The sequence below is a fragment of the Malus domestica genome, chromosome 02, assembly GCF_042453785.1.
Source record: "Malus domestica chromosome 02, GDT2T_hap1".
NCBI lineage: Eukaryota > Viridiplantae > Streptophyta > Magnoliopsida > Rosales > Rosaceae > Malus > Malus domestica.
In genome coordinates, this window is record NC_091662.1 from 10,139,071 (window position 1) to 10,166,493 (window position 27,423).

At 38.2% G+C, this 27,423-nt stretch overlaps 2 protein-coding genes and 1 long non-coding RNA gene across 3 annotated transcripts; 1 reads left to right on the top strand and 2 right to left on the bottom strand.

The window, feature by feature from the left end:
* Positions 1 to 486: 486 nt before the first annotated feature.
* On the top strand, positions 487 to 2,394 carry LOC103400652 (vacuolar protein 8-like). Its single transcript, XM_008339321.3, has 2 exons — positions 487 to 573; positions 657 to 2,394. Exon 2 carries the CDS (start codon positions 667 to 669, stop codon positions 2,317 to 2,319), a length of 1,653 nt encoding a protein of 550 aa, XP_008337543.2. The 5' UTR covers positions 487 to 573; positions 657 to 666; the 3' UTR covers positions 2,320 to 2,394.
* A 1,064-nt stretch (positions 2,395 to 3,458) lies between these two features.
* LOC108175135 (uncharacterized) lies at positions 3,459 to 5,308 on the bottom strand. Its single transcript, XR_011574620.1, has 4 exons — positions 5,110 to 5,308; positions 4,932 to 5,021; positions 4,269 to 4,330; positions 3,459 to 3,637 (listed from the first exon to the last, which is right to left on the bottom strand). It is a non-coding gene; the product is annotated as an uncharacterized lncRNA (long non-coding RNA).
* Positions 5,309 to 6,455: 1,147 nt separating this feature from the next.
* Positions 6,456 to 9,121, bottom strand: LOC103456366 (uncharacterized). The gene has a single exon (XM_008396083.4). It carries the CDS (start codon positions 8,711 to 8,713, stop codon positions 6,737 to 6,739), a length of 1,977 nt encoding a protein of 658 aa, XP_008394305.1. The 5' UTR covers positions 8,714 to 9,121; the 3' UTR covers positions 6,456 to 6,736.
* Between the last annotated feature and the right edge of the window lie 18,302 nt (positions 9,122 to 27,423).

The window sequence follows — 27,423 nt, forward strand, 5'->3', positions numbered from 1 at the left end:
ATAAAATGAGCTACAATAGTATGGAATGGTGAAAAATATGTGAGAAATAATGTAGGAAAAAATTAGAAATTAAAAATAAAAAAATAAAAAATAAAAAAAGTGGGCTGGGACAAAAAAAAAAACCTAAGCCCTAAACCCTAAAATGGGCTAGACAAATGGAAAAGAACAAAAAAAAAAAAAAAAAAAAAAACAAAACAAAACAAAGTGGGCTAGCTGGCCGAAAATGGCCAGTTGGTTTGCCCTTCGGGCCTTTTTTGTCCAGTAAGGCTCACGAACCCTTTGGCCTATCCTTCGGTTAGAGATGATTTTCGGTCATTTGGACCTTTAGGTTGGAGATGATCTTACCATTTGGCGCAAAAAATGGCACAATATCGGCATTAAATATACAAAAATTAAAATTCAATTCTTAAAAATCCCTACTACGAAATTGAGACTTGTCCATAACAAAGTGGATGATATTAAAGGCGGGAAAAAGCCCGGTCAAAGCCTCTAACAGAAATTAAAACCGTTTGGCTTTATATTCGCGGCTGAAGCAGAAGAAAAATTCCCCACATTCCTGCGCGGCGAGAAACGGTGCTCTTTGTGATTCCCATTTCTTTTCTTTGTTTTTTTTCCTTTTTATTATTGAATCTGAATTCATTTGATTGACATTGCAGAGCAAGAATAATGGTGAAGCAAATATTGGCCAAGACGGTCGAACTTGCCGACCAAGTCACGAAGGCTTTGGACGTGGCGGTTGTGAGTTCCGAGGAGAAGGAGTGGGTCCCCAAGCTCAAATCCAAGACTCGAATGTTGGCGGGGCTGCTCCGCCAGTTCCTCAGCCGTGACCTCTCCGTCCTCGATTCCTACGGTCGCCTACAACGGCTCGTAATCAACGGCGTCGAAGGAATCCTCAGCAGGTTTCTGTCCAAGCTGCTCAAGCGTTGTCCTGTCAATTGCACTGTCATTGACAAGATCAAGCTTTGCTTCACCCCCACCACCCCCTTATCTGACTTCCGCAATATCCCTAGGTTACTCGACAATTCAATCCAAGATGTCTCGTGGATTCTACATCTCATTTGGAACTATGAGTACGAGTACTCGACGCTGCCTCCAATCGCATCTAACGAGTTGATTCTGTTCATTATTTGGGAGCAGATTGCTATTCTTCGCCGCGAGCCTGTTTCACTTGAATGTCGATCTGATGCGGCATGTGCTCTCGGATCGCTTGTCCGGGACGACTGTCGAAATGCGGAGTTCATTGTTGAGGAAGGTGGAGTCGAACCCTTATTGAAGTTAGTCCAAGAGGGTACAATGGAAGAACAAGAGAATGCTGCCAGGACCCTTGGGCTGCTGGCACTTGTTCGGCAAGGTGTCGAACGCATGATACATGCGGGCGTGTTTAAAGTGTTCGCAAAAATCCTCAGAGAAGCCCCCACGAAAGTTCAGGTTGTTGTGGCCTGGGCGGTGTCTATGCTCGCAGATGAACACCCCGAATGCCAACATGGTTTTGCGCAGCACGATGTTGTCCCCTTGCTCGTTAGCCATCTCGCACCTGAAACTGATAGTGACGTCAATGTCAATGACGACCATGCCACCATGGCCGAAATGAAAGCAATGGCAGCAACAGCACTTTGGAAACTAGCCACGGGGAACTCAGTCATTTGCCATAGCCTCTCGAACTCAGGAGCGCTATTATATTTCGCAATGCTATTGGAAAAGGGTTCTGAAGATGTTCGATTCTACTCTGCCAAGGCATTAATGGAGATCGCCGCAGTGGCAGAGAATAATGCCGAGTTGAGGAGATCAGCCTTGAGTTCAAAATCTCCGGCTTGGAAAAATGTCGGTGATCAATTACTAATAAAGATCACCGATAAGGCAGATCCAGAGCTCGTAACCATATGCATCAAAGCTGTTGGGAATTTGGCATGGGCCTTTGGGGCAACAGAAACAAGGATGATAGACGCATTGGTCGGATTTCTACAAGAAACAGAAGATGAGATGTTAGAGGCTTGCATTGCCCTCACAAAATTCGTACGTCCAAACAACTATTTTCGCCATGATTTTTCCAAGCAAATAGTACGTGTTGGAGGGGCTATGCAATTAATCCAGCTTTTGTATTTTGAGAGAAGGATTATTCAAATTCGTGCCTTGGCTCTCATCTGCAACATTGCACCAGAGATTGAAGAACTTACACGGGATGAGATGCTCACCGCGCTTAAATGGGCGTCGAATCAATCTTATATGACCCAAGATGAAACGCTGAACACATTGTTACGGAAGGCTAAGAGTAGGCTGAATCTTCCTCATCAGTCCAGGGGCTCAAGGGGATGCCCTTAACTCAATCAATGTGTACAAATGATTCGAATTTACAAATTCTTTAATCAGATGAATAAAAAGCCTTTTTTTTTTGTGTGTCTTGGGCAGTGTCTGAGCTCGCGGATAAACAACCGAAATTCCAAGACGGTTTTGCACTACACTCTGTAGTCCCTTGCTGGTTAATTAACCGTCTCGCATTTGAAATTGTTCATGCGTGCATACTAACGACGAGAACAAGACTAATTGCGATGTAAATGTGAATGATGACCCCGAAACCATGCCATTGGAGAGGCTTTTGAAGACAATATGATAAACGTTGCATTTTAATTAGTGCATGTCATTGGACAAGGACAATTTGAAGTAGGAGCAAGCGTGCGAGTGGTTAGTAACTTAGTTGTTTAAGAACATTTACTTTTGCACTTGTTTGAATTCAAGGAGTCACTGGGTGAGTTTCCGATTCTCAATTTCTGAAATGTAATCAAATGTTCATCACTCATGTCTTCGCGATCTTTGTGATCCGCAATGTCACGGTTAATTGCTTCTGTATCTGATTTTTTCACACCTTTTAGCTGAAATTTTGTTCTCACTATTTGCTTGTGGAGACTGTTAATTGATAATCTGGTTGAGGACCCAATGAATTGAACAACACATCATGGCCTATTTGATTCGATTTTTCTCTTTTGATTTAACCATAGCGGATCGCTTTTCGCTTGAAACCAAACCAAATTCTCATTTGAAAGCAATAAGATGTTTACTAGGCCAAGATGAACTTTTTCCATCAAGAAGTGCTTGCTAAATATACATCTATCACTTGAGTGTAGCGCAACGGGTGGTGTTGTACTTGGAATGGAAGGGGTTGGTTCTTGATTTCAGACCGCCCACGGTGTATACTGGACGGAGAAGATTTGAACACTAACTATGAGATGTAACCGTATAATGCCCCAAACATTTGTAAACCTAAATGAACACCGTGTTAGAAGAAACATTGGTTTAACCAATTTCAATGTTGATTCAGTTTGTGATTGGTTTAACCACTATTTTGAAGTTGTAATGACACGCCCCGATCCTGCTAGTCCCTGAATATCAAGATAAACACGTGCTGGCCGACATCCGAGGGTGACGAAAGCCATTTATTGAGTGCAAAAGCTGAAAACAAGGGATAGATAGAGAATAAAGAATGTGCATTTAAGGAACGTGTTTAGAGCATACAACTAACTAGAACATTAAAAGAATAATATAAAATTTAATGAAACAAATGATGAATCCTACACCGAGAAGACTTGAAGATTCCGATGCGGAAGTGCCTTGACGTCGGAATTGTATGCTTCGATTCTAAGTCCTGAAAGGGACGCAAAACGAACGTGAGTGGACAAAGTTAATATATATATAGTAAAACAGTTATCAACGTACTAACCCTTAGGTTTTATGAAAACACATATATATCATGATAAATATAGACTTTCCGAAACCTAGCATGTCATACAATGTCTCAAATCATAACTTGTATATATAATAAGCACTAGTGAATGCCCGATAACTCTCCAAGCCACATGTCGGCTCCCCGTCCATGTGCTAATAGCCAGAGGAAAAACACTTTAGGACTTATGCCAACACCATAATTGTCGTCTGAGACAGACCAAAATCTATCATTTCGTCCTGTAGCGGAATAGGGATCACTAGGTAAATACAAAACTATTGAACATATATATATTGAAAAACAACTTCATAGTATAAAGTCATTCATCATCTATACTATAAAGAGGTGTTCTAAACATGTTCTAAATATCATATCGTTATCCATCAGATATTCTATAAGAACACGGATTATAGAAAAAATAGTAATAATTTAAAAGAGCTTCAGTAAGCATGTTATCTCACAAAACATTTCATAAAACGTAATCATCAAATCATGTTTTTCATGTATGTTTTTTTACTATTAAAATATGCATTTTTAGAAGGGGTCCACTCACAAATACTTAGCCGCCGAAGAGCCACGCAAACTAGCGGAGACAGAACGCCACAATAATTGCTCCTAAGCATATAAATGGTCCAATTAATACAACTATACTCAAACGATTGAATTTGGAAAAACGAACTTAAAAAACGGGTCCAGGACGTCGAAATTAGCTTAGGAGAGATTCCGAACGAAATACTGTAAAAGTCAACGTTGACCCTTGATCGGTCAAAGTCAACACCGACAGTTGACCGAATCAACGGTCAGACCGGGTCAAAGTCAACGGATCCAGGTCAAGGGTATTGGGTTGGATCGGGTCGGGCCCTAAGGGTTTTAGGCTTAAGGGTTATGCGGGTTGGGCTTAGACTTAGGATGGGTTAGGTTTAGGTTTAGGGTATTGGGTTTGTCACAAAGGCCCAAAGGTTTTGGTTTAAAAGGGACTTGGGTTCTGATGGGTTTGGAACCTGGGTTGGGCCTAAGGCCTGGGTTCGGCCCTAAAGGCTTGGGTAAAATGGTTGGGTAACCCGGCCCAAAGGCCTGGGTTGAGGTTGGTTTTCAAGCCACCATTTGGCTGGTTTGGTGGTTGATTTTCCAAGGCTCATAACTTATTCGTTACTCAACGAAATCGAGTGAAATAAAAATGAAAGTTGTAGTACTCAACGAGACAAAAGATTGATACCTTGCACGTAGGCCAAATCGCTGTGGTTTGGCCGGAAATTTCCTCGAAAGGGGAGGTGATGGCAGGAAAATTTGGAAAAGCTACTCCGAGCTATTTTATGCAATTCAAACGTATATACAACTTAAAACAAGCTTCGATCTAACCCTAAAACACATCCCAAGGGTTTTTAGAAGCTTACCAATGTTGGAAAATGACGAAACTCATCAGGAAAGATGATGAACAGTACCGGCCGAATGGAAGATGAGGGTTTAGGTGTTCTTTCTTCGATTCTAAGCTCACTAAGGTGCTAATGGAGATGTTGATGTTATTGTGGTGTTGATTGTTGGTAAGAAAAACCCTCGGAGGGGCTGAGATAGAGAACGGCGAGAGGGAGTGATAAGGGAGAGTGAGGGAGAAGAGAGAAAGAGGAAGACTTTTCAGAAGAAAGAATAAAAAATAAAAGAAAGGGAAAGGGAACCGGGGGACAAAACAAGGTGGGAGCCCTTCGGCACACCATTTAAGACCCAAAAATAATTTTTTTTTACAAAAACCCAAAACAATTTTGAAAATTGGGGGTGGGGTGTAACATGTAATTTCTTGCAATTATGTACTCAAAAAGCTGCAGATTTTTACAAGGAGACCCATTCTTTTGATGCAGATTGGTGTATAATTCCCGGTACCTACTCGCCAGCTTGGTGAGTTCTCGAGCATTGATTCCGTTTTTTATGTTCTTAATTGGTGTCCATTATTCTTGTCACCTACTCCCCAAAGTGGTTGGTTCTTGAGCATTGGTTAAGGTTTTAACTACATCAGATTTGTCAAGCTCCTGTATATAGTTGTCTAGTACTTGCGGCCTACTCGCCAAAGCGGCCATTTGGAAACAAGTTGTTTTTCGTTTCCCGGCTGTCCAGTTAGAAAATTGCTCGAATCATCTTTTGATATCTTCTCAGAAACATTTCAACGTGCACCGCGACTTGAATTAGCTCACTCGGACTAGGCCTGGTTTCATGTCGATTTTTCTCAACGGTTCACGTTGAAAATGTTCTCTCTCTCTCAACTTGCATAGAATTTCATTACTGTAGGTTGTATTTGGCTTGGAAACGTTGTGTTTTTCCTTTATTACCTTATTTTCGTTCAGAAAACCTGCACTTTCGATGGCTGCAGGAAAGTCATCCAGCAGCTGGTACTTATATAATTACCCAAACAATGTCTTGCTGATTACGCAAGATCGATCACGAATCCTGATTGGTGCAGAGATTTGTGTACTGCAGATATTCGTTTTACTTCTGCATTCTGATTTCAAAGCATTCATAATTCAGTTACTGATGTAATCAGATGAACAGATTTAAAGTTAATCTAGTTTTACGGCGTGGTGTTCGAAATTTTATCTCACGACGGCTACAAAACCAGACCAAGTACCACTCCGGTCCAGTTAGCATTCCGTTCTTAAGACGTTTTAGGAATTATAGTACATTTAAGCAAAAGTTTGTCAGCAAATCTGCAAATAACGCGAATAACAACCATCTTTAGCATAAAAATCTAAACTTCGACAAATGCTAAAACTAGCAAACTCGTTCGTATTCGCTTTAAGAAGTTAATTACATAGGGAAAGTAACTCGATATGTCAAGAATCCGAACTTCTGATCACCCGTTTTAACGACAACAACGGAGGGGAAACGGAAATTCAGAAGAAGATCTTAATTTGACTGAGAAAGTTGTAAATTACGTAGTATGTACACTCAATGAGAATCATAAAAACAAGAAAAAAATGAAATGTGTTCCTTTTTGTTTCGGGTATGGGAAGACCACTCTGCCTTGTGATTGAATCAATGGAATCCCCTCGAGCCCCTGGACTGATAAAGATCCAACCTGCTCTTCGCTTCTTGTAGCAACATTTCGAGCGATTCGTCTTGGGTCATACATGATTGCTTGGACGCCCATTCGAGCACCGTGAGCACCTCAGCCTGGGCAAGTTCTTCGCTGTCGGGTACATGAAGTGCAATGTAGCACATGAGAACCAGTGCGGGAATTTGAACAATTTGCTCCCCGAAATACACAAGCTGGATCAAGTGCTTAGCGCCACCAGCACTTATTATTGCCTTGGAATGGTCGAGATGAAGATAGTTGTCTGTACAGGCAAACTTTGTGAGGGCAATGGTAGCCTCCCTGGTGACCTCAGCCTCTCTTTCATCGAGAAGCCGCACTAACGGGCCAATCATTCTCGTCTCAGTTGCCCGAAACGTCCTTGCCAAATTCCCAATAGCTTTGATGCATGGAATCAGGAGGTCTGAATCTGCATCAGCTTTCTCAGTAATCTTCTGTAGTTGGTCAACCACAGATTTGCAAGCCGGGGAATTAGGCTTGAAGGCTGATCTTCTCAACTCAGCATCCTTCTCTGCTACTGCTGTAATCACCATTAATGCCAACGCAGAATTGAGCTGAACATCTTCGGAGCCCTTCTCCAAGAGCACTGCAAAACATAGCAGTGCTCTGGATTCAGTGATGCTGCGGCAAATAGGCGAGTTCCCCTTGGCTAGCTGCCAAAGAGCTCTGGCCGCCATTGCTTTCATGTTGGCCTTGGTGGCAGGGTCTTCCTGTTCCCTCCCCTTAATGCTCGTCCCGGAAAGATTATGATGATGGTGAGACTGTTGGTGCTGAGGATTCTGCCTTCCGTTGATAGTTCCGTTTCCATTGCTCTTGGCATCAGTGGTTTGACTCCCACCAGGCTTCGGCCCGCCCTGCATTGCCATGGTAGTAGCAACCACATTGTGCAATCGACTCGGGGTTCGATTACCCAACGGATGAGGAATGCGACTGTAACCCTGCTTCTCATCCTCCTCACCCGCCTTGTTCGAATGGTTATTCGCATTGGAATTATTGGTTGCCACCACAACGGCATGAATCGACGTAGCTTTGTTGAAGGTAATAGAATACTTACTGTGCTCCTGAACAGTTTCAAAAGCAAGATGGCTAACCAGCAGCCGAATGATGTTATGCTGCGCAAAAAGGTCCTGGCATTTGGGGTAGTGACCTGCAAGCTCCGACACCGCCTGAGCCACCATTGCTTGCACCTTCATCGGACCTTCTTTGAGGATTTTTGCAAACACCGAGCACACACCGGCGTGGATCATGTGCTCCACATTCTCCGGATCACGGCCAAGCAGCCCGAGTGCCTCGGCGGCGTTCTCTTGTCCTTCCGGTTTGCCCTCTTTGACCAATTTTAACAAGGGCCCGACTCCACCTTCCTCAATTATCAGCTTCCCGTACCGATCATTGTCCCGAGCAAGCGAAACAAGCGAAGCTGCTGCATCAGATCGATCATCAACCGACCCAGTATGCAGAATTGCAATCTGCTCCCAAATGAGGCACAGAATTGGCTCGTTTGCAGCGATTGGAGGCAGCCCCAAGTACCCATCCTCCCGGGTATCCGCAGGAGCCGACACCCGGAGCAGCCACGACAGATCGCCAATAGAGTTTTCAAGATGGGACGACATTTTCCGGAACTGCGCAGCCGGGATAATGGTGAAGACTCGCTTCATGATTCCGTTGGCTCGACATTTGAGCACCAAAGACAGAGCCTTATCGAGCACCTGCTCAGTCTCGTCGATGATCCGCCGAGTAGGGCGCTCGTAGAGGTCGGAGCTGGCTCTCGCCGCCTGCCGGAGCAACCCCGCCAGCTTCTCAGTCTTGGATTTGAGCTCCAAGCAGTCCTGCTTCGACGAACTGGCCTCGTCGGCTGCCTTCGTGACCTGGTCCGCTAGCTGGATCGGCTTCGCCAAGATTTGCTTCACTATGTCCGCCATGGCTGGCACGGCGGACCAAGGATACCAAGGTGTTTGATGAAATGTCTGACTGAAAAAATCACAGATTGGATCAAACAACACAAAAGGGTATTCTTGTTCTGGTGTCTGGAATCGGAATATCGATCTCTGGGAGGACGAAGGTTGGAGATGTGAATTGGGTAGCGTGCTATGAGTCTGTGGCAGGTCTGCAGAAATTCGGAGATGAATATTTCGGCAGACGCGACATGGGGTTAGGGCAGAAGAGAGGGAGAGCTCGAAAGACTGTTGGTTTTGGGTTTTTTGTTGAGCTGCAAAATTGCAAGGAGTTTGTGATCTCGACGAGTTCTACTAGGTCTGGTCAAACGAGTTTTTCTTCACATATATAATAAACACTGTTGACCTTTTCTTTCTTTTGCTGGCTCGATTTCATTTTCTTGATTTTTTTTCTTTTTTTCAACGTTTTTGGGAATAAATACACATAAAATGATGGAATGCAAGTGACATGGATTTTTTTATATACATAACATATTATACCGAACCGTAGTACTAAGTAAAATTCAAATTTTTTTTTTCTTGAACAAACAATATTATTTATACTAAGGGATGTGGATGGAGGAATAGGTTCCTTACAATAAGGTAAACCTAATAATTGACTAGCAATAATGTGATTCAAAATCACCTTTGGCCTCTCAAATTCGCCTTTAAGTGTAAAATTTGAACCTAAAATATTTCATTCACAAATGAAGAGAAATGATGGTAAACAGTGATATGACCACTTGAAGTTTAGATGATTAAAAATGTTTATCCTTACAATTAAAATGTTGGGGGAAATTAGTCAATCTTAGTCAAAATAAATGTTCGAGGGGCATATCAGGAGTAGTCTAGAAGAAATTGGCGAATTACTCATGAAATATATCATAAGAAAATTAGAAAATGATGTCAGGCTGTCTTCTTTTTTTTTTTAATTTTTAAATTTTTTTTTTTTTAAACCTACAAGCCCCACTGGGTCCTCAACCTTTTCAGGTTGTTGTAGTCATATAGATGGAGTAAGAATCACTTTGGATTTTGTGTACGAAGCTCACGAATCAAGGGATTTTATTCGAGACAAAGATTCGAGCTGTTCAAATTTTTGAGTTTGTAAAATGAGCTAATAAAATAAACCAATAAGAATCGTATGATTGAAATTGAGTGATCCGAATCTCTTAATGTGCGAGCTCAGACACATAGATTTAAAATGGATCTCAATGAACTATGTTTTGCTTGGCAGATAACTATTGAACGTTGCTTTGTAAATGTCAATTTTAAATAGAGTAAAAATAACGAATTTCACTATTCCTTCGCTTTAATAGAATTAGGAAACTTATTTTCGCACAATTTTTTCCTCTCAATGCATATATTTGTTTATTTGTGGCATTTGAATTGAATAAGAACAGAACTTGGCTACTGAAAAATGAGCAGCTGCTCCTATTGCTGGTCAATCACAGATGAATACGTGTCCAACTAATTAATTTTTAATTACATATTGAACACGTGTCCATCTGTGATTGGCTAACAACAAGAGCTGTTGCTAATTTTTTCAAGGGGTGTGCTATCCACACACCTCTTTTTACTTCTTACACACCCCTTGTTAATTTCTGTCCATTGATTTTCTTCAATTCATCCAATCCGATAGCCGAAAATCAAAAAGGTGTGGGAGAAGTAAAAAGGGGTGTGTGGATATCACACTCCTTTTTTCAATAGCTAAATTCTGTCCATTGAATAAACTAAAAGAAAATTAAGATACCGAAATAAACAACAGGAGTGTACACAAGGGGGGAAAAAAAAAAGGAATGTGAAAAAATTATTTTCCTATTTTTGTTGTTGGTCGATGTACAATCCATGAGTTGATTAGTCATTGGTCTATAATTTACAGAGTCATTTCGGCTTGATTCGCTGACCGGCAACCAACCAGCAGGCGGTGTTCACCTCTCGACCGTCAACTTCGTTTTATCGATAAAGTGTAATTTGCATCTGACCCTTGCCTCAAGTTTATTATCTGAAGAAGTTCTAAGCTTTTATGTCACATCCCAGTCCACATAGTAAGATATTGTCTGTTTTAGGAGATTTGTTCTTGGTTTTCACCTAAAACACGTATTACTATAGAGAGGTAGACATTTACAGATAAGACACATCACATCATCTCCCCCAGACGATGTGGGATCTCACAATCCACCCCCTTTAGGGGTCCGATGCCCTTGTTGGTACACTTACGGTCAGGGAGTGACTCTGATACCAAATTGTCACATCCCAGTCTGCATAGTAAGATATTGTCTGTTTTGAGCCACGCCTTCATAGGTTTATTCTTGGATTTCCACCCAAAACGCGTATTACTATAGGGAGGTGGGTATGTACATATAAGACACATTACCTCCTCTCCCCCTAGACGATGTAGGATCTCACATTTTAAGTGAACAATGTTGGCGTGAAATACATTAAAAATATGTACAAATTGGATCAACTGAGTGATAATGAGATTAGTTTAGTTATATTGACAGCACTGCCAATGGGAAGATCCCCTAAAATATCGGGCATCCTTATTTTAACCCTAATTTTATACACAAATAATAAGCGGATCCATAAACTTTAAAATTATTACAGTAATTATCTCATGATTTCATAAAGATGTTTCAACGTATCAGCGATGGACTGCTAGTTGGTGCAACTTCAAACTGTCTCTAACTAAAACACTTGGCATATTATCCCAATTCTCAAAGATTTAAAATTTGAGCATGCAAGAATCGAACACATCATTTTAGTTACAGATTGACAAAAGAAATGATCAATTTTTTTATATTTTTTGCATTTGGGATTGAAAGACTCATATTCAATGAGATTTTCTATAGTGTTTTGGAGTATCGAATGCTCGAAACTTTTAACGGATAGATCATTGGAATACTGCATAGCATCAGAGGATATTTATTATCTAACTTGGAATGCTCAAACATGAATTATTATTATTTATTTATTTTTAGTTCACAGAAACTTTAGAACTAGATTGGAAACAAGATTTTCAGTGTTGTTTTGGACATAAACAGGCCCCAACTGTCTCTGTGGCAGCTTTTCGATCTCTTACGTTTCTGGGATGAGACCTGGCTGGCCCTTGGGATTGGAGGCTATTCCCTCCAAGCTGTCCCTTGGGACACTCGTGGAACCCCATTTTTTCCCCCTTAAGCCAAGGCCAATTTAATCCAGTCCCAACATATGCTAAACAGTATTTATTTAACCTCAATTCTTAGATCGCACAGGAGTATATTGCTTGGAAATCCAGCGACAAATTGGTGGTGAATTGGACAACTGGGAGAGGACATGTTTGCCTATGGATTAGTTGCACACATGTTACTATGTTTTGGCCAGCTGCCCACATATTTTAAATTTATCGTATCATATATTTTGTATTTAATTTATAGGGTTTTCACATTAGGTAGTTCGAATAAAAAAAATTGGAATTTGCAATCAGCAGGCAATTTTAATAAATTAATGTTTGGTGGTGGAGTTTGTGGAGGTTTTAGGAATCTTTGTATGGGAATTGCGTCTAATATGTGTTCTCTCTCATTCTTCGTTGTATTCGAGATTTTGGTTAAAAGTAAATCTCAGTAGGGAATAAAAAATGAAGATTAGAGCTGCAAAATTAGTGCTAACACACGAAGCATAAAAGATAAGATTAATAGGGTGCATTTTTGCTCACCCGCGTTAACTTGGGTGTATGCTCACCACACATCTCCAAGCTTGCCAAGTGTCCACTTGCCTTAACCCTGGTTAATTGTGATTTAATTACTCTTTATTAATTTAATAAAGAAATAAAAATAAACTAAAAATAGACAAATAAAAACCGTCTGCAACTCACCTCCCGAAGCGTTTATTCAGTTTCAAAGAAATTGTCCTCCTCCACCAAATCATCCATGGCGTTTCGAATCACAGAAATTATCTCCTAATTGTAATTTTATTTATGTATAATATTCTACTGGAAATTGCTCGAGCATTTAAAGCAGCAACGACGACCCTTTATTCCTCTCACTTGTTATCTGCTTCCTCCCACCTATCTATCACCACCCCACGCCAACCACCCACAATTTGGAACAGTCTTCTGGGTACAAATTTTCTTCACTTATCTGTGCATCTTTGCTTTGGGTGAATGGAGGCAACATGTGCTCCTTTCTCACGATGTCGATGGACTTCACCCCGTCAAATCAATTCGCCCATTCCTCTTTAAATTTGTATTAGAATTTGAGATTTTAGATTTGGGATGTTCGCCCAAATGACAGAAAAGGGGGAAAAGGGACAGAGGAGAGAGATGGGAGGGGGAAGGAAGAGGGGAGATGGACGGTTGGGATGTTTGGTGGTGGAGTTTGTGGAGGTTTTAGGAATCTTTGTATGGGAATTGCGTCTAATATGTGTTCTCTCTCATTCTTCGTTGTATTCGAGATTTTGGTTAAAAGTAAATCTCAGTAGGGAATAAAAAATGAAGATTAGAGCTGCAAAATTAGTGCTAACACACGAAGCATAAAAGATAAGATTAATATCCTCTTGTTGCAGACGTGGTTAAATTAGTTAATCAGGATAGTATGATTGTCTCTTGCATTCAAATTCGAATATCATTCCATAAATTAGAGCATCACAAGAGCTTCACTGAATTTCTATATGCTTTCAAAATAATTGAAAGCAATCAACCAGGGATCCCCCTCCTAGTTAGGCTCTAATCAGCAATCAACCATTATAATTATTTAATTACAAATTCAAGCTACTAAATTGAAGGCAAATGCTTTTATTCCTCCAAACTTGTGGACAGAGTTGCGGAGTTTAGTTAAGGATCAAATAATATATCCAAGTCTCAATTTTTACATTAAATCGTAGCTCATTTCTCTTTACTATCACCATAGATTCTTACATACAACTGAAGATATATCTCTTTGTATTAACAATTCACATGAGGAGAGTTGTACATACATGAGTATATATTTCATTTCACACAAAAGAATCTCTCTAGTGTTGCCCAAACCACACGTCGAACATGCTCTCTTTTCAGTTTGGTACAAAATAAGTTTTTTTGGGAATTCATATGTCAAACAGTTTAATTCTCTTTTGTTATATAGTTCATTTTCTTCAACTTATTCCATATGAAGAAGCCGTTGAATAATGCAAGAAACACGTTTATTTGCTGATAGTGAAAAATATTAAAAGATGGATTTCCTGTATAGGTGGTTTGCGTGACTTATAAGTAAGATTTAAGAAGAAGAACAAACAAATGGAAGAAAAAAACACAAAAGAAAAGAGGAAATTCAAAATCTGCTTTTTTTTTGACAAATGACAATTAATTAATCGTGGATCATGGGTTATATATGGATATGGTGTACGTGGAGCTATTTAGTATCTTTCAAAAGTAGGTAAATAGTTCAGAGAACGGTACCTCGTCGATGCTTCCACTTTCACAAGTATTTCGGACATATAGAAAAAGAATGGCTTGACCTTTGCCCATCTTGGTTAGCTAGATATATATCTAAATACATTGGATTGCTTGCAACACACACACCATTTAGTATGTAGTGATGCATGACAGATTTGGTATAACTGATCCATTGTATGGCATGGTGTTACGTAACCTTTTTTTTTGGTAATTGAAAAGCCCTAGTTAGGGTCGTGGCTTAGATTTTAGGCCTTGTGCGAAATTTATAAACGGATCTATTAATATGGATGAGTGTCAACCAGTAATCACTACAAGAAAATATGGCTTTTGTGGCGACCAACATTCGTCACATAAATATGAAAAATCATCACATTTGACTATATGTGATGAAATTTCAGCGTCACAATTAGTGTCACATATACAGCGTCACCAATAGTTTAAGTGACGAATATTGGAGTCGCCACATATGTTCCTTTTACATGACACTTCTTCCGTCACTTGTTATTCTAATATGTGACGAAATTAGCGTCACAAAGTACAAAATTCAGTGACCTATGTTTTTCGTCTCATATTAGACTTATAAGTTATGCTTTTTGAGGCACTCAATATGATCCCAGAATTATATAATTACACAAAGTGACGCTGAAATCGTCACATATTCTTTTGATGGGTGAAGCGGCTTATGTCACATATGTTATAATCAAATAACTATTTAGGAATAATATTTGAGGAATTCATTACTTATTTGTGTTTCGTAATCTAGAATAGCAACTCATAACAATTATAAGGTAATACTTCCCATTTTCATTAATCAACAATTAAACCACATAAGTTCGAATATGTTCAACAACTATACATCCAACAAAATGACATAAACATCCCAAAATCAATCTAACCCATGGTGACCTATCTTAATAATAGCAATTTGTGAAGAAGGGTACCAAGGCCTATACATGGACCGTTTAAGGTACTAATTAACAAAAGAAAAGTCTAAGATACATTGAGGTGCTAACAAAAAGGTCTACCATGTGCATAATTAACTAATAACAAAAGATATAACTATCGAAATCGTTTCTTCTTCCGAGTCATGTTCTTCCAGTTCAGGATAAACATTTTCACTAGATGAGTTATTACCATCAGATTCCTTCGAGTTGTTGTTGGTCTGCCCCTAACTTGCAACCAAAAAAGCCTTAATTTTTTATGTCAAGGTTTCTTCATCATTTTGTAAATACAACCGAGCTCTCAATTGTTCATTTTCCTGTTGCAATTTGAGGAAACCATCTGATAGAATATTGATCTGATCTCTCATATCAGTTAACTCAGAACTTGAAGCCATAGAAGAAACACAACCAAAGGTATCTGTACGAGGGAAAAGACCTACACCGTTAACAGATTTTCCCTTCCTTCCAAGGTTCTCAGCCATGATTCCAAATTCATCTTCCAATGGTACTTGTATGGAATCGAATATAGTACCCTTAGGCGCTTCTTGGATTAGCTTCTTCGTAACTTCATCCTTTTTTTTCTTCATGTTATCCTTTCATATTAAAATACAAACAAATAAGTTTCTTTTGTTTCAAACAAATCAGCCATAATATGCTTAAGAAAACACCACTTAAATACTTGGATGTGATCCTGAACTAATGTAGAAGCAAACAATTGGGTATAAATTGTCTTTACATATGATTTTGTAGTTTATGCTTCAATGTGTTTTACATAGGATTAGGCAACATACAACGTATAACCTTTAAAGTAGTTTTTGTTTCAGCTTCTAGCTAGTTATATTAAGTTTTTTTTTTCAATTCAATCTTGCATGTTCACTTTATTTGTGTTTCCTAAGTTGTATCATGTCAAATTTGATTTTTTTTAATCTCCATCTCCCTTAAAATGACACAAATGATAAGTTCATGAATGACTTACATATTTATCCCGGGCAACATCGTTTATCCACTAGCCGTTCTTGTCTTTATGGAGAGCCCCCCAATTGTCAATCACAGATAATGGATTTCATTTCTGCTCAATAATGCAGAAACATACATTAGAATATGTACATTCCATAATGAGTATAGTAAGTAATTTAATTTCATTACCATCAGGGCCTTCCTAGCAAGTTGGATAAATGGCCTTGCCCCTCCTTTGTGGTGATACTTCTGTTTCTTCCTATTATCAGCATTTTGCTTTGAAAGCTCCTACATTACACATTTGGTACATGACATACAAAAGAAGATTTAGTTAGCTATACATGTGTACAATTTGGAAAGTTCTAAGCTCTCAAACTTGTCATATATAACGTCATGTATTTCAGTTGTACATATTCATTCACCTTAGAGGGCTATCTCACCTCACCTTCTATATTCTCTCGGTCAACAATGTTAGAAACATCACAAGCTAAGGAGAGAGAAACATATAAACACCAAGCTTAAGGAAATTGAATGGAAGATACTAGGGGTGGGTTCGGTTTAATTCGGTTCGGTTTTTTGCCAAAACCGAAACCAAACCGAAATTTCGGTTCGGTTCGGTTCGGTTCATTTTTTTTTCGGTTTTTTTTGGTTCGGTTTTTTTTCGGTTCGGTTTCGGTTTTTTGTTTTTTTTTTCTTTCAAAAAATGAAAAACATTGAAATTTTAAATTTTAACGTATCCAACACAATCATAACACAAGCATTCTAACTATAATCAAAGACAATGAAAATAAACATTTAAAGTTGAACTAAAATCATCAATCAAGTCTTCCAAAGTCCAAACTAACAACATCACAACACAAAAATCGTACAAATGACTTAGAAAAGTTAAATTGTATGATGTTGTTCAAAGATCAGGGTTGTTTGCTTGTAACTGCATGTTGACAACTTGATTAGTAAAAGAAATGCGTGGGTGGATTTATTTAGTGTGTGTTGGATTCTTTTCCATCACAAATTCCCTAAGTAATCTACCCGAAATAAATGTTTATAGATTCTGTTACATGTTATATGAGAGTAGATTTGGAAAAGAAAGCTGAGACAAAAGTAGACAGTGCTATGGAGATGGATGTAGGTACTTCAGGATGAGGTTTGGCTCCGGAACCTTATATGGGGGATAAATAATAGGTTAGGGTTTAAAGTTTTTATAGGACTTTTTTTTAATATTTTGAGCTTAAAGTTTGGCAACACATTGGGTTTAGCATATTTTAACTTACAAATTGGGTTTAGAAAATAATATCCAAAACAAATAATTAAATAAAAAAATTAATTTAATTAATTCGGTTCGGTTCGGTTTGGTTCGGTTTCTAGATCACTAAAACCGAACCGAACCAAAAGAATTCGGTTCGGTTCGGTTTTTTCAATTCGGTTCGGTTTTTTTGTTCGGTTCGGTTTTTTCGGTTTCGGTTCGGTTTGGTTTTCGGTGTTTTTCGGTTTTCGGTTTTTTGAACCCACCCCTAGAAGATACTCTTTCTTCTACCAAGGGCATTAGGCTAACGCAGTTAGTCAGATGAGTATATGATAACCATTTTCAAACATTAAATTTTAACTCCAAATTACCTAAGTGTCAAGAAGTAACAATCAATTTAACCACAAGGTGAAATTCATTAATGCATGTTAGGATATTTTTATTTCAAATATGGCTATCGAAACAATTAGACGATATAGGGTGACTGATGCTGGATACATATGGGGTGATTGATTATTAGATGAAATAGGATGACTGATGCTGCATATGACTGATGTTGCATAACTAATGTTGCAAATGACTGATGCTACATGCTGACTGATTATTAAACGATATGGGGTGACTGATACTGCATATGACTGATGCTGCATACTGACTGATTATTAGACGATATGGGGTGACTACTGCTGCATACATATGGGATGACTGATGCTGCATATGGCTGATGTTGCATACTGACTGATTATTAGATGATATGAGGTGACTGATGCTGCATATTGATTGATTATTAGACGATATGAGGTGATTGATGCTGCATATGATTGATGATGCATACTGACTGATTATTAGACGATATGGGATGACTGATGCTGCATATGATTGATGATGCGTACTGACTGATTATTAGATGATATGGGGTGACTGATGCTGCCAGATTTTATGTTTTCTCTTTCCATGGGATTCTTTATTAATTCTAATCCCTTAATTTGAGGAAGATTGACATCTAGATGACTTGTTGATAGTTGTGTGCTAGTTACTTGATGCATTCCCTTAATTTAAGGAGTGACAGCTTTAGGGTTTACTCGGTTAGTAAGATTTGCCAAGGTAGGGTTGATTGTAACATTCTACCTCATTATATATCCCCCATTGTACATTCTATCCATCTATGAAAAATAAATTCAAACAAACTTAAAATTTCTATAGAAACAGAGGTTATATTACCTTTGCCATATTCCTAATTCTAACCTAATAAAATAGGTGTTTGAGCGGATTTGAAAATTACAAGTAAAAAAGTGTGTGGTTGTATAGCCAAGTAAGCTAAGATACATAAATCCTATCCTAACAAAATATAAATGTTATAGACAAACAACATGAGATCTTAATCACACTCAAAGAAACAAGATTCATTTAAAACAAATAGTTGAAATGTTAATCGGTGACCTGCAAAATAACACTAAGCAGATGAGTTCCATAAGAACAAATTAGATGAATAAAGCCACCAACTACAAGACAGGGAAAATCTCAATAAATAAAGGGAAAATACGAAACAAAAAGTAACAAAACCAAGATGCATAAATTTTAGCCATAAATACTGAATTTAAAGAACGAACACGAAAAATGGCTATGCATTTCACTTTGTAAGGATTAACCAGCCTACAACTAAAATGAAAATGAAGAAGCATATAAGGTAAGAGCTAGAATGCAAGAGTTATAACTAGAAACAATGTGTTCGAAGAACACGACAAGTCACAATTTCACATTGAAAAATTAAGCAGATGACAACCAAAATGAAAATGAAGCATAAAAGGTTAGAGGTTCTTACTATAAAAATTGAATTTGTAGAACACGACAAGAAGTCTTCATGTTGAAAGAATTGGTTTCTAACTTGGACTTATACTAGAAAAGATTGTATAGAATACATACCAAAAAGAGTGTAGTATTGTAAACATTATCACATAACCAATCCCAATGGCTCTTTGGTCTCCTATTCCATATGATATCATTTGGAAGCTTAGCTCGTCCTTTCGCATGTGTTCCACATGACAAGTAGTGTAGATGCAACCGGTGCCTAAACTGAGAGTACAACTTTGCCATATTCTTGTCAACATATTCAATAATCTTTGGATGGGATAAGTCCACAACAAATAATACCTGTTGTTAAACATAAATATATGCAAGTGAGTGCTTGAAATTACAATTAATAAATTGAATTAAATTCAAAACTCACAAGCAACTTCTCTTGCAGTTTCTTCTTTTTGAAGCTGGGACCTTAAACCATCTCTCATAGAAACTTCTCTTGTAGTTTCTTCTTTTTCAAGGTGAACCTAGTCTTGACTCTTGACAACACCTCTCTCAAGAAAGACAACATGCAACTTAATGGTTACAGACTTTTAACATTTGAACAAAAACAAAAAACAAAAAGATAAGACTTAGTTAGGGGACTAAGAAAAAAATATAAAAACATATATCAACCACCAAGATCAAAATTTTGACTCCAAAGAGTAAAGAAGAATAAGGACTGGAACAAAAAACTCACTGCTAGTATAACTCTCCCTGAAGCAGAGAACAATTCACCAGCAATAAGATCTTTAGCAAAAGAAATTCAAAATCTGGGGAACAATTAAAGAAAAAAAAATCCAAAAACAATTAAAGAAATATAAAGAAACAAAGTACCTTGTTGTCAACTGAAAGAACTTGAGAAAAATCAAACTTCTCTTTCCCCAATTTGATCTTGTTATGTCAGAGAGATAAGAGAGTTAGTGAACGAGAATCAAAGGGTGGGAGGCTGAGGGAAGGAGACGAAGGAGAGGTGGTAGTCACCGTCGCTAGCAACCACCAAGTAGCTGGTCGTCGAAGTTAGGGTGAAGGAGTAGACGAAATGGTGCTGAAGATTGGGAAGAAATGAGAATAAATGGATAGGTTTTGTTATTTGGGGGTTTTGATAATTGCATCTATATTTTTTATTTTTAATTCAATATTATATGTGAGGAATGGCCAGGTGGCCCTCTCTCTTCTTATGTGATGAATTTAACATTGTGTCACTTATTAAAATTTCGTTTGGCGGTAAATGTTCCCGCACACTCTTTTGTAGCGAATCCAAAAGTATAAGTGACGCAAAATATTTTGGTGTCCTGCAAAAATCTTAAAGTGATGATTTTTAAAAAAGTGTCACTTTTTTAATCTATATGTGATGAATTTTCACATGCCACAACAAACTCGGTCACTTAATCCATGTTTTCTTGTAGTGAATGTTATGATCAGTTTACAAATAACATTAATTAAACAAGAAGGTAATTGAACAAGATGATCACGTTTGCACAGAAAGATAAGTTTTTAGGCTTATTTTTAGATACACTTTTTGGAGCTCGATTTCAATCTCACTTTATTCTCTAAAATTCGGAAGTCTCTATTTTACTCCTGAAACTTAATATTCACTCCACTTTGGCTTGATTCTATGTATTATGTTGAATTACCATTTAAGTTCAGGTTTATTTTTAGCTACACGCCTTGAAACTCAAAAGTCGTCCCTTTACCATTTGAAACTCAAAATGAAAAATTTATTTGAACTCATTTAACCTCTCTACACCCAACTTAAATTTTCAATGTGAGAATGTTATTATTACCCTATTGCATCAACTACAAGATGAAATTAATAGTAAAATAAGATTTATTTATAAACTCACACCCAATAATCAAACTTTAACTATCACGTAATCCTTCTCATACGTTCTATTCTAGAAAATACAGTCGATGTCTAAGAAGCTCTCTTGCACTTCAGTCAATGTCCCACTGTTGAGTGTTTTTCCACTTTAGGAATTTGACTTCTTTCTTTTTGAATTTGTGGTAAGTTAATTAGTAGTATGAGTACAAATTAATCATGTTATTAAAAAATTGATCAGGAATACAGTTTTTATGTTTATGATCATGCTTCTATCTCTTACACCAAAAATGACAACATCCAATACAAATGAACAAGTTTTCTCACCAAATGGGAGTTGCTGTCAACTAGATTTTTTTTCTTCCTTCAAACTGCTTCTAGGTGCAAATATATGCACACACCAAAGAGCTGAAGCCAAAATAAATGCAAGACGGTAGTCTAAAGGGGACAACTTGTTTGACATGGTCACGCAAAAGAACCAGAGATTTATCGAGAGCAATGTTGTAGGCAGAGACTCCATCAAAAGCAATTGTTTGAAGGAAAGAACGCCATAGGAGAGAATACTTTGATTTTGGTTTTTTATTTTTCAAATGGGTGCAATGATAAATTTACATATTGCATTAGTTTTGCGAGGGTAGTGTAGGTAGTAGATTTGGGTTCAAAGAGATATTGACAATTTAATTAAAAATAATATGGATGTAAAAGTTAAGCTGTGTATAGAAAGAGGTAATATGAGCCTAAGTAAAATTTGTTGGAATTTATTAGGTTTATTTAGGAAATTAATTAGAGATTTGATTTGATTTTGTAGTAGGGTATTTTTGGCATATACGCATTAGGGTTTCTTTGGTTTATTGCTCTATAAATAGAGCTTGTAATTTAGTTAGAGAATAATTCATTCACAATGTAGTCTCTAGGGTTTTTGTAGCCGTCTCGGCATTCTCAATTTGTTCAATAAAATTCCTATTATTTTGTAGTCTTGTTTGTTCCGCACTCTGATGTTCAACTTGGTATCAGAGCGGGTTCGATCCTTATGGTTCAATCCGTTCTTGTTGGTATCAATTTGTTTTGTCGCTTTTTGTTTTTTGGTTTAGTTTGGGTCTCGTTTAGGCTTTCGCTTCCACTTTGGTATGTGTCCTTTGTTCTTGGTCACTCTGTTTTTGTTCGTTTTGTCTTTGGATTTCTGTTTATGTTCTTTGTCTTTGGATTTCGGTATTGACCGTCAAATTGTGTTAGTCTTGTCCGTAGATTTTTTACGTTTTCTGGTTTGGTTTTCAGTTTGTCCTTGGTAGTCTTCAAGAAAGGGAAAAAAAATTCTGTTTTTTGAAAAAAGGAATTTGGTGAATCCATCGCCCTAGGATTTCTGTATTCCCCAGCCCCACCCTGCATCTGGATCCGTCCACAACCGTACCCTCGCGGAAAAAAAAAAAAAAAAGGAGGCTGGTGATGTTGGTTCGCACAGAAGAAAAAAAGGAAGGAGGTTGGTGATGTTGGGTCGCACGTTGGTTCGCACAGAAGGTAAAAAAAAAAAAAGGAAGGAATCGCACAGAAGGAAAAAAAGGAAGAAAGAAGGAAGAAAAAAAATATTTGGTTGGATTTTTTGTTTGTTTGTTAGGCATCTGCATCGACATTTGCACTGGTACTGGCATTGGAATCTTGCACTGGCATGGAAATCTTGCACTGGCATTGGAATCTTGCACTTGCACCGATGGAATTTCGTATTGAAATTGGCATCGGAAATCGGCATCGGCATCGGCATCGGAATTTGGAGGCTTGCATCCACATCTGCTTGTTGGCAAACTCATGTCGTGTACCACCATGAGTTTGACGGGGGGTGTTGGAATTTATTAGGTTTATTTAGGAAATTAATTAGAGATTTGATTTGATTTTGTAGTAGGGTATTTTTGGCATATACGCATTAGGGTTTCTTTGGTTTATTGCTCTATAAATAGAGCTTGTAATTTAGTTAGAGAATAATTCATTCACAATGTAGTCTCTAGGGTTTTTGTAGCCGTCTCGGCATTCTCAATTTGTTCAATAAAATTCCTATTATTTTGTAGTCTTGTTTGTTCCGCACTCTGATGTTCAACTTAATTAAAAATCAAGTTAATTAAAAATAATATGGATGTAAAAGTTAAGCTGTGTATAGAAAGAGGTAATATGAGCCTAAGTAAAATTTTCCAACCCAAAATTTATTCCACGTTGCCTTGTTTATGTTATTGCCGACTCCCTCATCTCTTCCTGATCTTCCGTCTCTCCTCATCTCCCTCTTCCCATAAACGAAATTCAAATTCTTCATCTACATGGCTTGTTTGACACCTCTGCTCTATGTCCAGGAACTGTGAAAAAAACAAAAAACAAAAAACCTAGGGATTGTTTATGGCATTTTTCCAATTAAGAGAATAAGAAATAATGAAGTCAATGGAACTAATGATAAGGTGGCTAGAGATGGAGGGGGAATGGATAAATGTATGTAACATGATTAGAGAGAGGGGTCGAAGAGTCATTTAATGGAATACACATAAACAAGTCAAGGTGGAGCAAATATTGAGTTTCAAGGAGTAAACTGGCGACTTTTGAGTCTCAAGGGCCAAAGTGGAATCGAAATCGAGTTCCAAAGAACGTAGCTAAAAAAAACTTATTCTAAAAATATTTTTAGAATCCACATCAACATATTTGACAGTTTTTGTACGGAAATAACAGAAACAAGGCAATGTAGATGAAATTTTGAGTTAAGGAGTAAAGTGATGATTTTTGAGTTCTGGGGAGTAAAGTGTGATCAAAATCGAGTTCTAATGAGTATAGCTAAAAATAAACGTTTACTATTCCTACATCATAATCGGAATCGCTCGTTCTCTTTATCATTTCTGTTCAGCTCGAGGGTGAGCAAATTTTCATGGGCATCAATGCCTCCTCCCTCACTGGTTATGGTACTCTCGTGACGAGTTGCCATGCCCACCCGCAGTTCTCTAATTGAGGTCTAATAGGATTTTTGTTCTATGACCCTCGTCATCTTTTGATCACCGTTAGGGTGCTAGTAGTGGTTTGTTCGATTTTTAGAATGACTTTTCAGTTGCTAGAGTTTATCGCATCCCTCTATCTTTTTTCCTTTTTTGGGTATGATCTGCCCTTGCACTTGCTAGCCTAGTTGGGCTATTTCAAGACATTGACTTTGGGATAAACATAAAAAATAAAAAATAAATAAATAATAATAATAAAAAAAAACTCTTTATCATCTAAAGATCAAATCATTCAATTTAAATATCATTTAGTCATCCACATGTGTTAAACCAATCAACAGTTTTGATAACATGTAGTATCATCATGATGAATCGTTCATTTGTTTTATGCATATGAATGACTAAATGATCTCCAAATTGAATATTTTTTTTCATATATGATTTTTAGATGATGGTAAAGAGAATAAACGATTCTGATTATGATGTTCGAACGGTAAAAGTTTGTTAATCATAAATGGAGACATAACTAAGTCCCCCGGGGAGGGGGACACAAGCATCATCCCAGTTTTAATTGGGGTCATGTGCTCTTGCACCTATTGCACTATCTCAACCACAACTTTGAGTCCGAGGAGCCTCATCTTAAGGACATATTTTTCAATGTGCTAGGAACATGATTTGGTACACCAAGTGTCATAATATAAGTAGAAAGAAATTTCGTTTTCAAGTGTCCATCCACTTATATTATGACATTTGGTGTTCCAGGCTATGTTCAAAGCACAGAGAAAAATCTCTCCATCTTAAGGAAACCTCGCTCTAATATTTAGCAGGTGGGATACTATATTATTTATCAATATATAGTCATATCGACATCATATCAAAAACCTTTCGCCAAAATGTTTCGACATTGCATCAACAAAACATTAATTTGATGATGTGAATAATGGAGCGAAATCTCCCTATTTATGAAATTTCTCATGTACATATGTATAATCAGCATATTTGTATAAGAGAAAAAGTCTATCATACGAATATTGTCTGAATCAAATATCAACAAAATTACGTTCATCTAACAGTTTTACAAAGTGTTCATACAAAAAAATGGTAATATCAAAGCCTGAATGTTATTGTTAATGTAAAGTTCTTTTTTTACCCATAGAATGGTGCAAGTCAAGAAAGAGACCACAATAATCCCAGTTGAAGTTAAAGATCAGGAGAATAAGAAACCCAAGGTCCAAGAAAGTAAAAAGAAGATGCTTCGAGCTCTAAAGTCTACTGCCTACCAGCTCAGTTCGCATGATTCATAAAGTACTTTCCGATCGAGAGATGCACGTGTGTAGGCTAACAATTTTATGGCACAAGGTTTCAAGAGCAAAAATAGACGATGTGAATGCAAATTTCTGCCTTCTTCTCATTTGACGAAAATGCACCTGCAAAATAATAACACCTAAGAACAAGGCCAAGAGCCTCACACGCTCACGATGAATAGGGGGCTTTGGCCAAAGAATCTCCAATGTCAAAGTTAGAATTAGAGAGAGAAACTATTTAGAGACTTTTTGAGAGAGAATGGACTTAGCTTTTTGGAGAATCTAAGGCTATATATAGGGGTGTGGCCGGCCCTATTTGGAGAAATAGGGACCGGCCACTTATGGTGGTATTTTGAATATAATTGCAAGATATTATGTCAAATAATATCTTGCAATTAATTTGGTAATTAATCCAATTTGAAAAGAATAATTGAGAGTTATCTTGTGGGTGAATATTTGATGAGGAGTGATGAGAGAGTTTTGAATAAATACTATTTTGATCACATTTGATCTCGATTGAGCCATTATTGTTCGTTGCATGCGCGTGGGAATCCTGTGTGCATCAAGGGTAATTTTGTCTTTTCACCCAAAAGTCCACGTGTCGCCTTAATTTTCTTGATTATTTTTTGCTCCACCAATGCCCCCACACCTGTTGGGCTGCTCACAGGAAATGGCAGCAGGTGTAGAGATCTTCTCTTGTTTTAGGAAACATATGATTGTTTCTTATTTTGATGTAGATTCCCTATTTAATTGGAAATTAGATCATTCTAGGAAAGGGAAATAAATTACTTCTAAAGTCTATTTAAGTCTACCTTAAGTAGATGATTAAATCAACTTCAGAGAGCAATTCATTTTACCCTACAAGAGAGAGAAAGCTAGATCATATTTGTTCCCCCTCCCCTAGCAATCTTTTACACTTGCCCGTGCAAAGGACCGTATTTCGTTGCTTTCTTCGTCTTCACACTACACCAAGGTAAGAAAAAAAATTAATTTTTCCTTGTCTTTGTAATTTTTTGGGAGCTTCGGGGCTTGAAATTTAGCTCAACGGGGGTTGAGAATGTGTGAAAATGGCTTGGAGAGGCCACAACACTGTTGTCATGGGTAACATGGTATGGCGGTGGCTCGACTTGGGTCGAGGGCTGGTGGTGCGTGGTTGGCTTGGGCCAGGATGTTGGGTGTTAGAGGCCAGGTTGGTGATAAGCTGAGGAGGCGCGAGCCCTCTTTCCTCTTTTTATTTTTATTTTTTATTTTTGTTTGCTGGGCTCTGGCCCTGCATGAAAGAAGAAAGAGAGGCGTGACGGCATTAGCCCCTCCGTTTAGATTAGGCTGCGAGGTCGAGGGTGGGAAGGTCTAGGCCGTGGGGCCTGGTATGACTTGCTGGGCTCATACGGTCTTGGGTCGTGGGGCTTGCCCCGTCATTTTTTTTTCCGCAGCCATTTAACAAATTTTCCTCGCATCTTTGTAGAATTTCTTCGGGCATGTCTTCTTCAAGCCACAAGGGTAATGATGGTGTATCGTCGTTGTATCGTCAATGTAGGTTCTTGAGTAAGGTGGGCTACTTCAAGGTGGGTCCTTGAGTAAGGTGGGCTACTTCAAGGATGCTCAATTCAAATTTAGCTCCGATGACTCATTTAGAGACTTTCTTAAGGCATATAGGCATGCCATTCAGTCGGGGGTACGTGTGAAGCGTGTCAAGGAAGGTAGCAGCCGTGAGCCATGTAATGGGGCTCGGAAAGCCATCAAGTTTCACCCCTACTACTTTGTGTTGGGATTTTCTTTCCCCATGTAGCGTTTCTTCCAAGAGGTGTTCTGCTTCATGAAGTGTCCCATGCTCAATGTTCTCATAATATGGTCCGTGTGATGGTGGGATTCCTCAATCTAAGCCAATTATTTGACTTGGATTTGACCGTCAACAAATTTTGGCACTTCTTTGACATAGGCTACATTGAAGGAGTCAGGCAACTGCGATCTCGTCATAGGCTCTTTGATCATTCAAGCAAGAGAGATCATCTCCGGTAAGTAAACCGCTTAGTTTCTAGGTTGCTTTGTACCTTTGATGAGCTGCTTTCTGATTTACTAATTGTCCTTCTTTGCTTTTGTAGATTCGAAATTCAGCTCTACTCCTAAGGCTTCTCAAGATATGAAGAAGGTGCATGTTGCACTAGGTATCCCTTCTGAGTACTGTGAGTAGCGTTGGCTGCTCAGTCATCTTCATCGGGAAAAATGTGGGC

Bases quoted from the DNA above. Each gene is read 5' to 3' on its own strand.
- LOC103456366 (XM_008396083.4), bottom strand. From the start codon at position 8,713: ATGGCGGACATAGTGAAGCAAATCTTGGCGAAGCCGATCCAGCTAGCG.
- LOC103400652 (XM_008339321.3), top strand. From the start codon at position 667: ATGGTGAAGCAAATATTGGCCAAGACGGTCGAACTTGCCGACCAAGTC.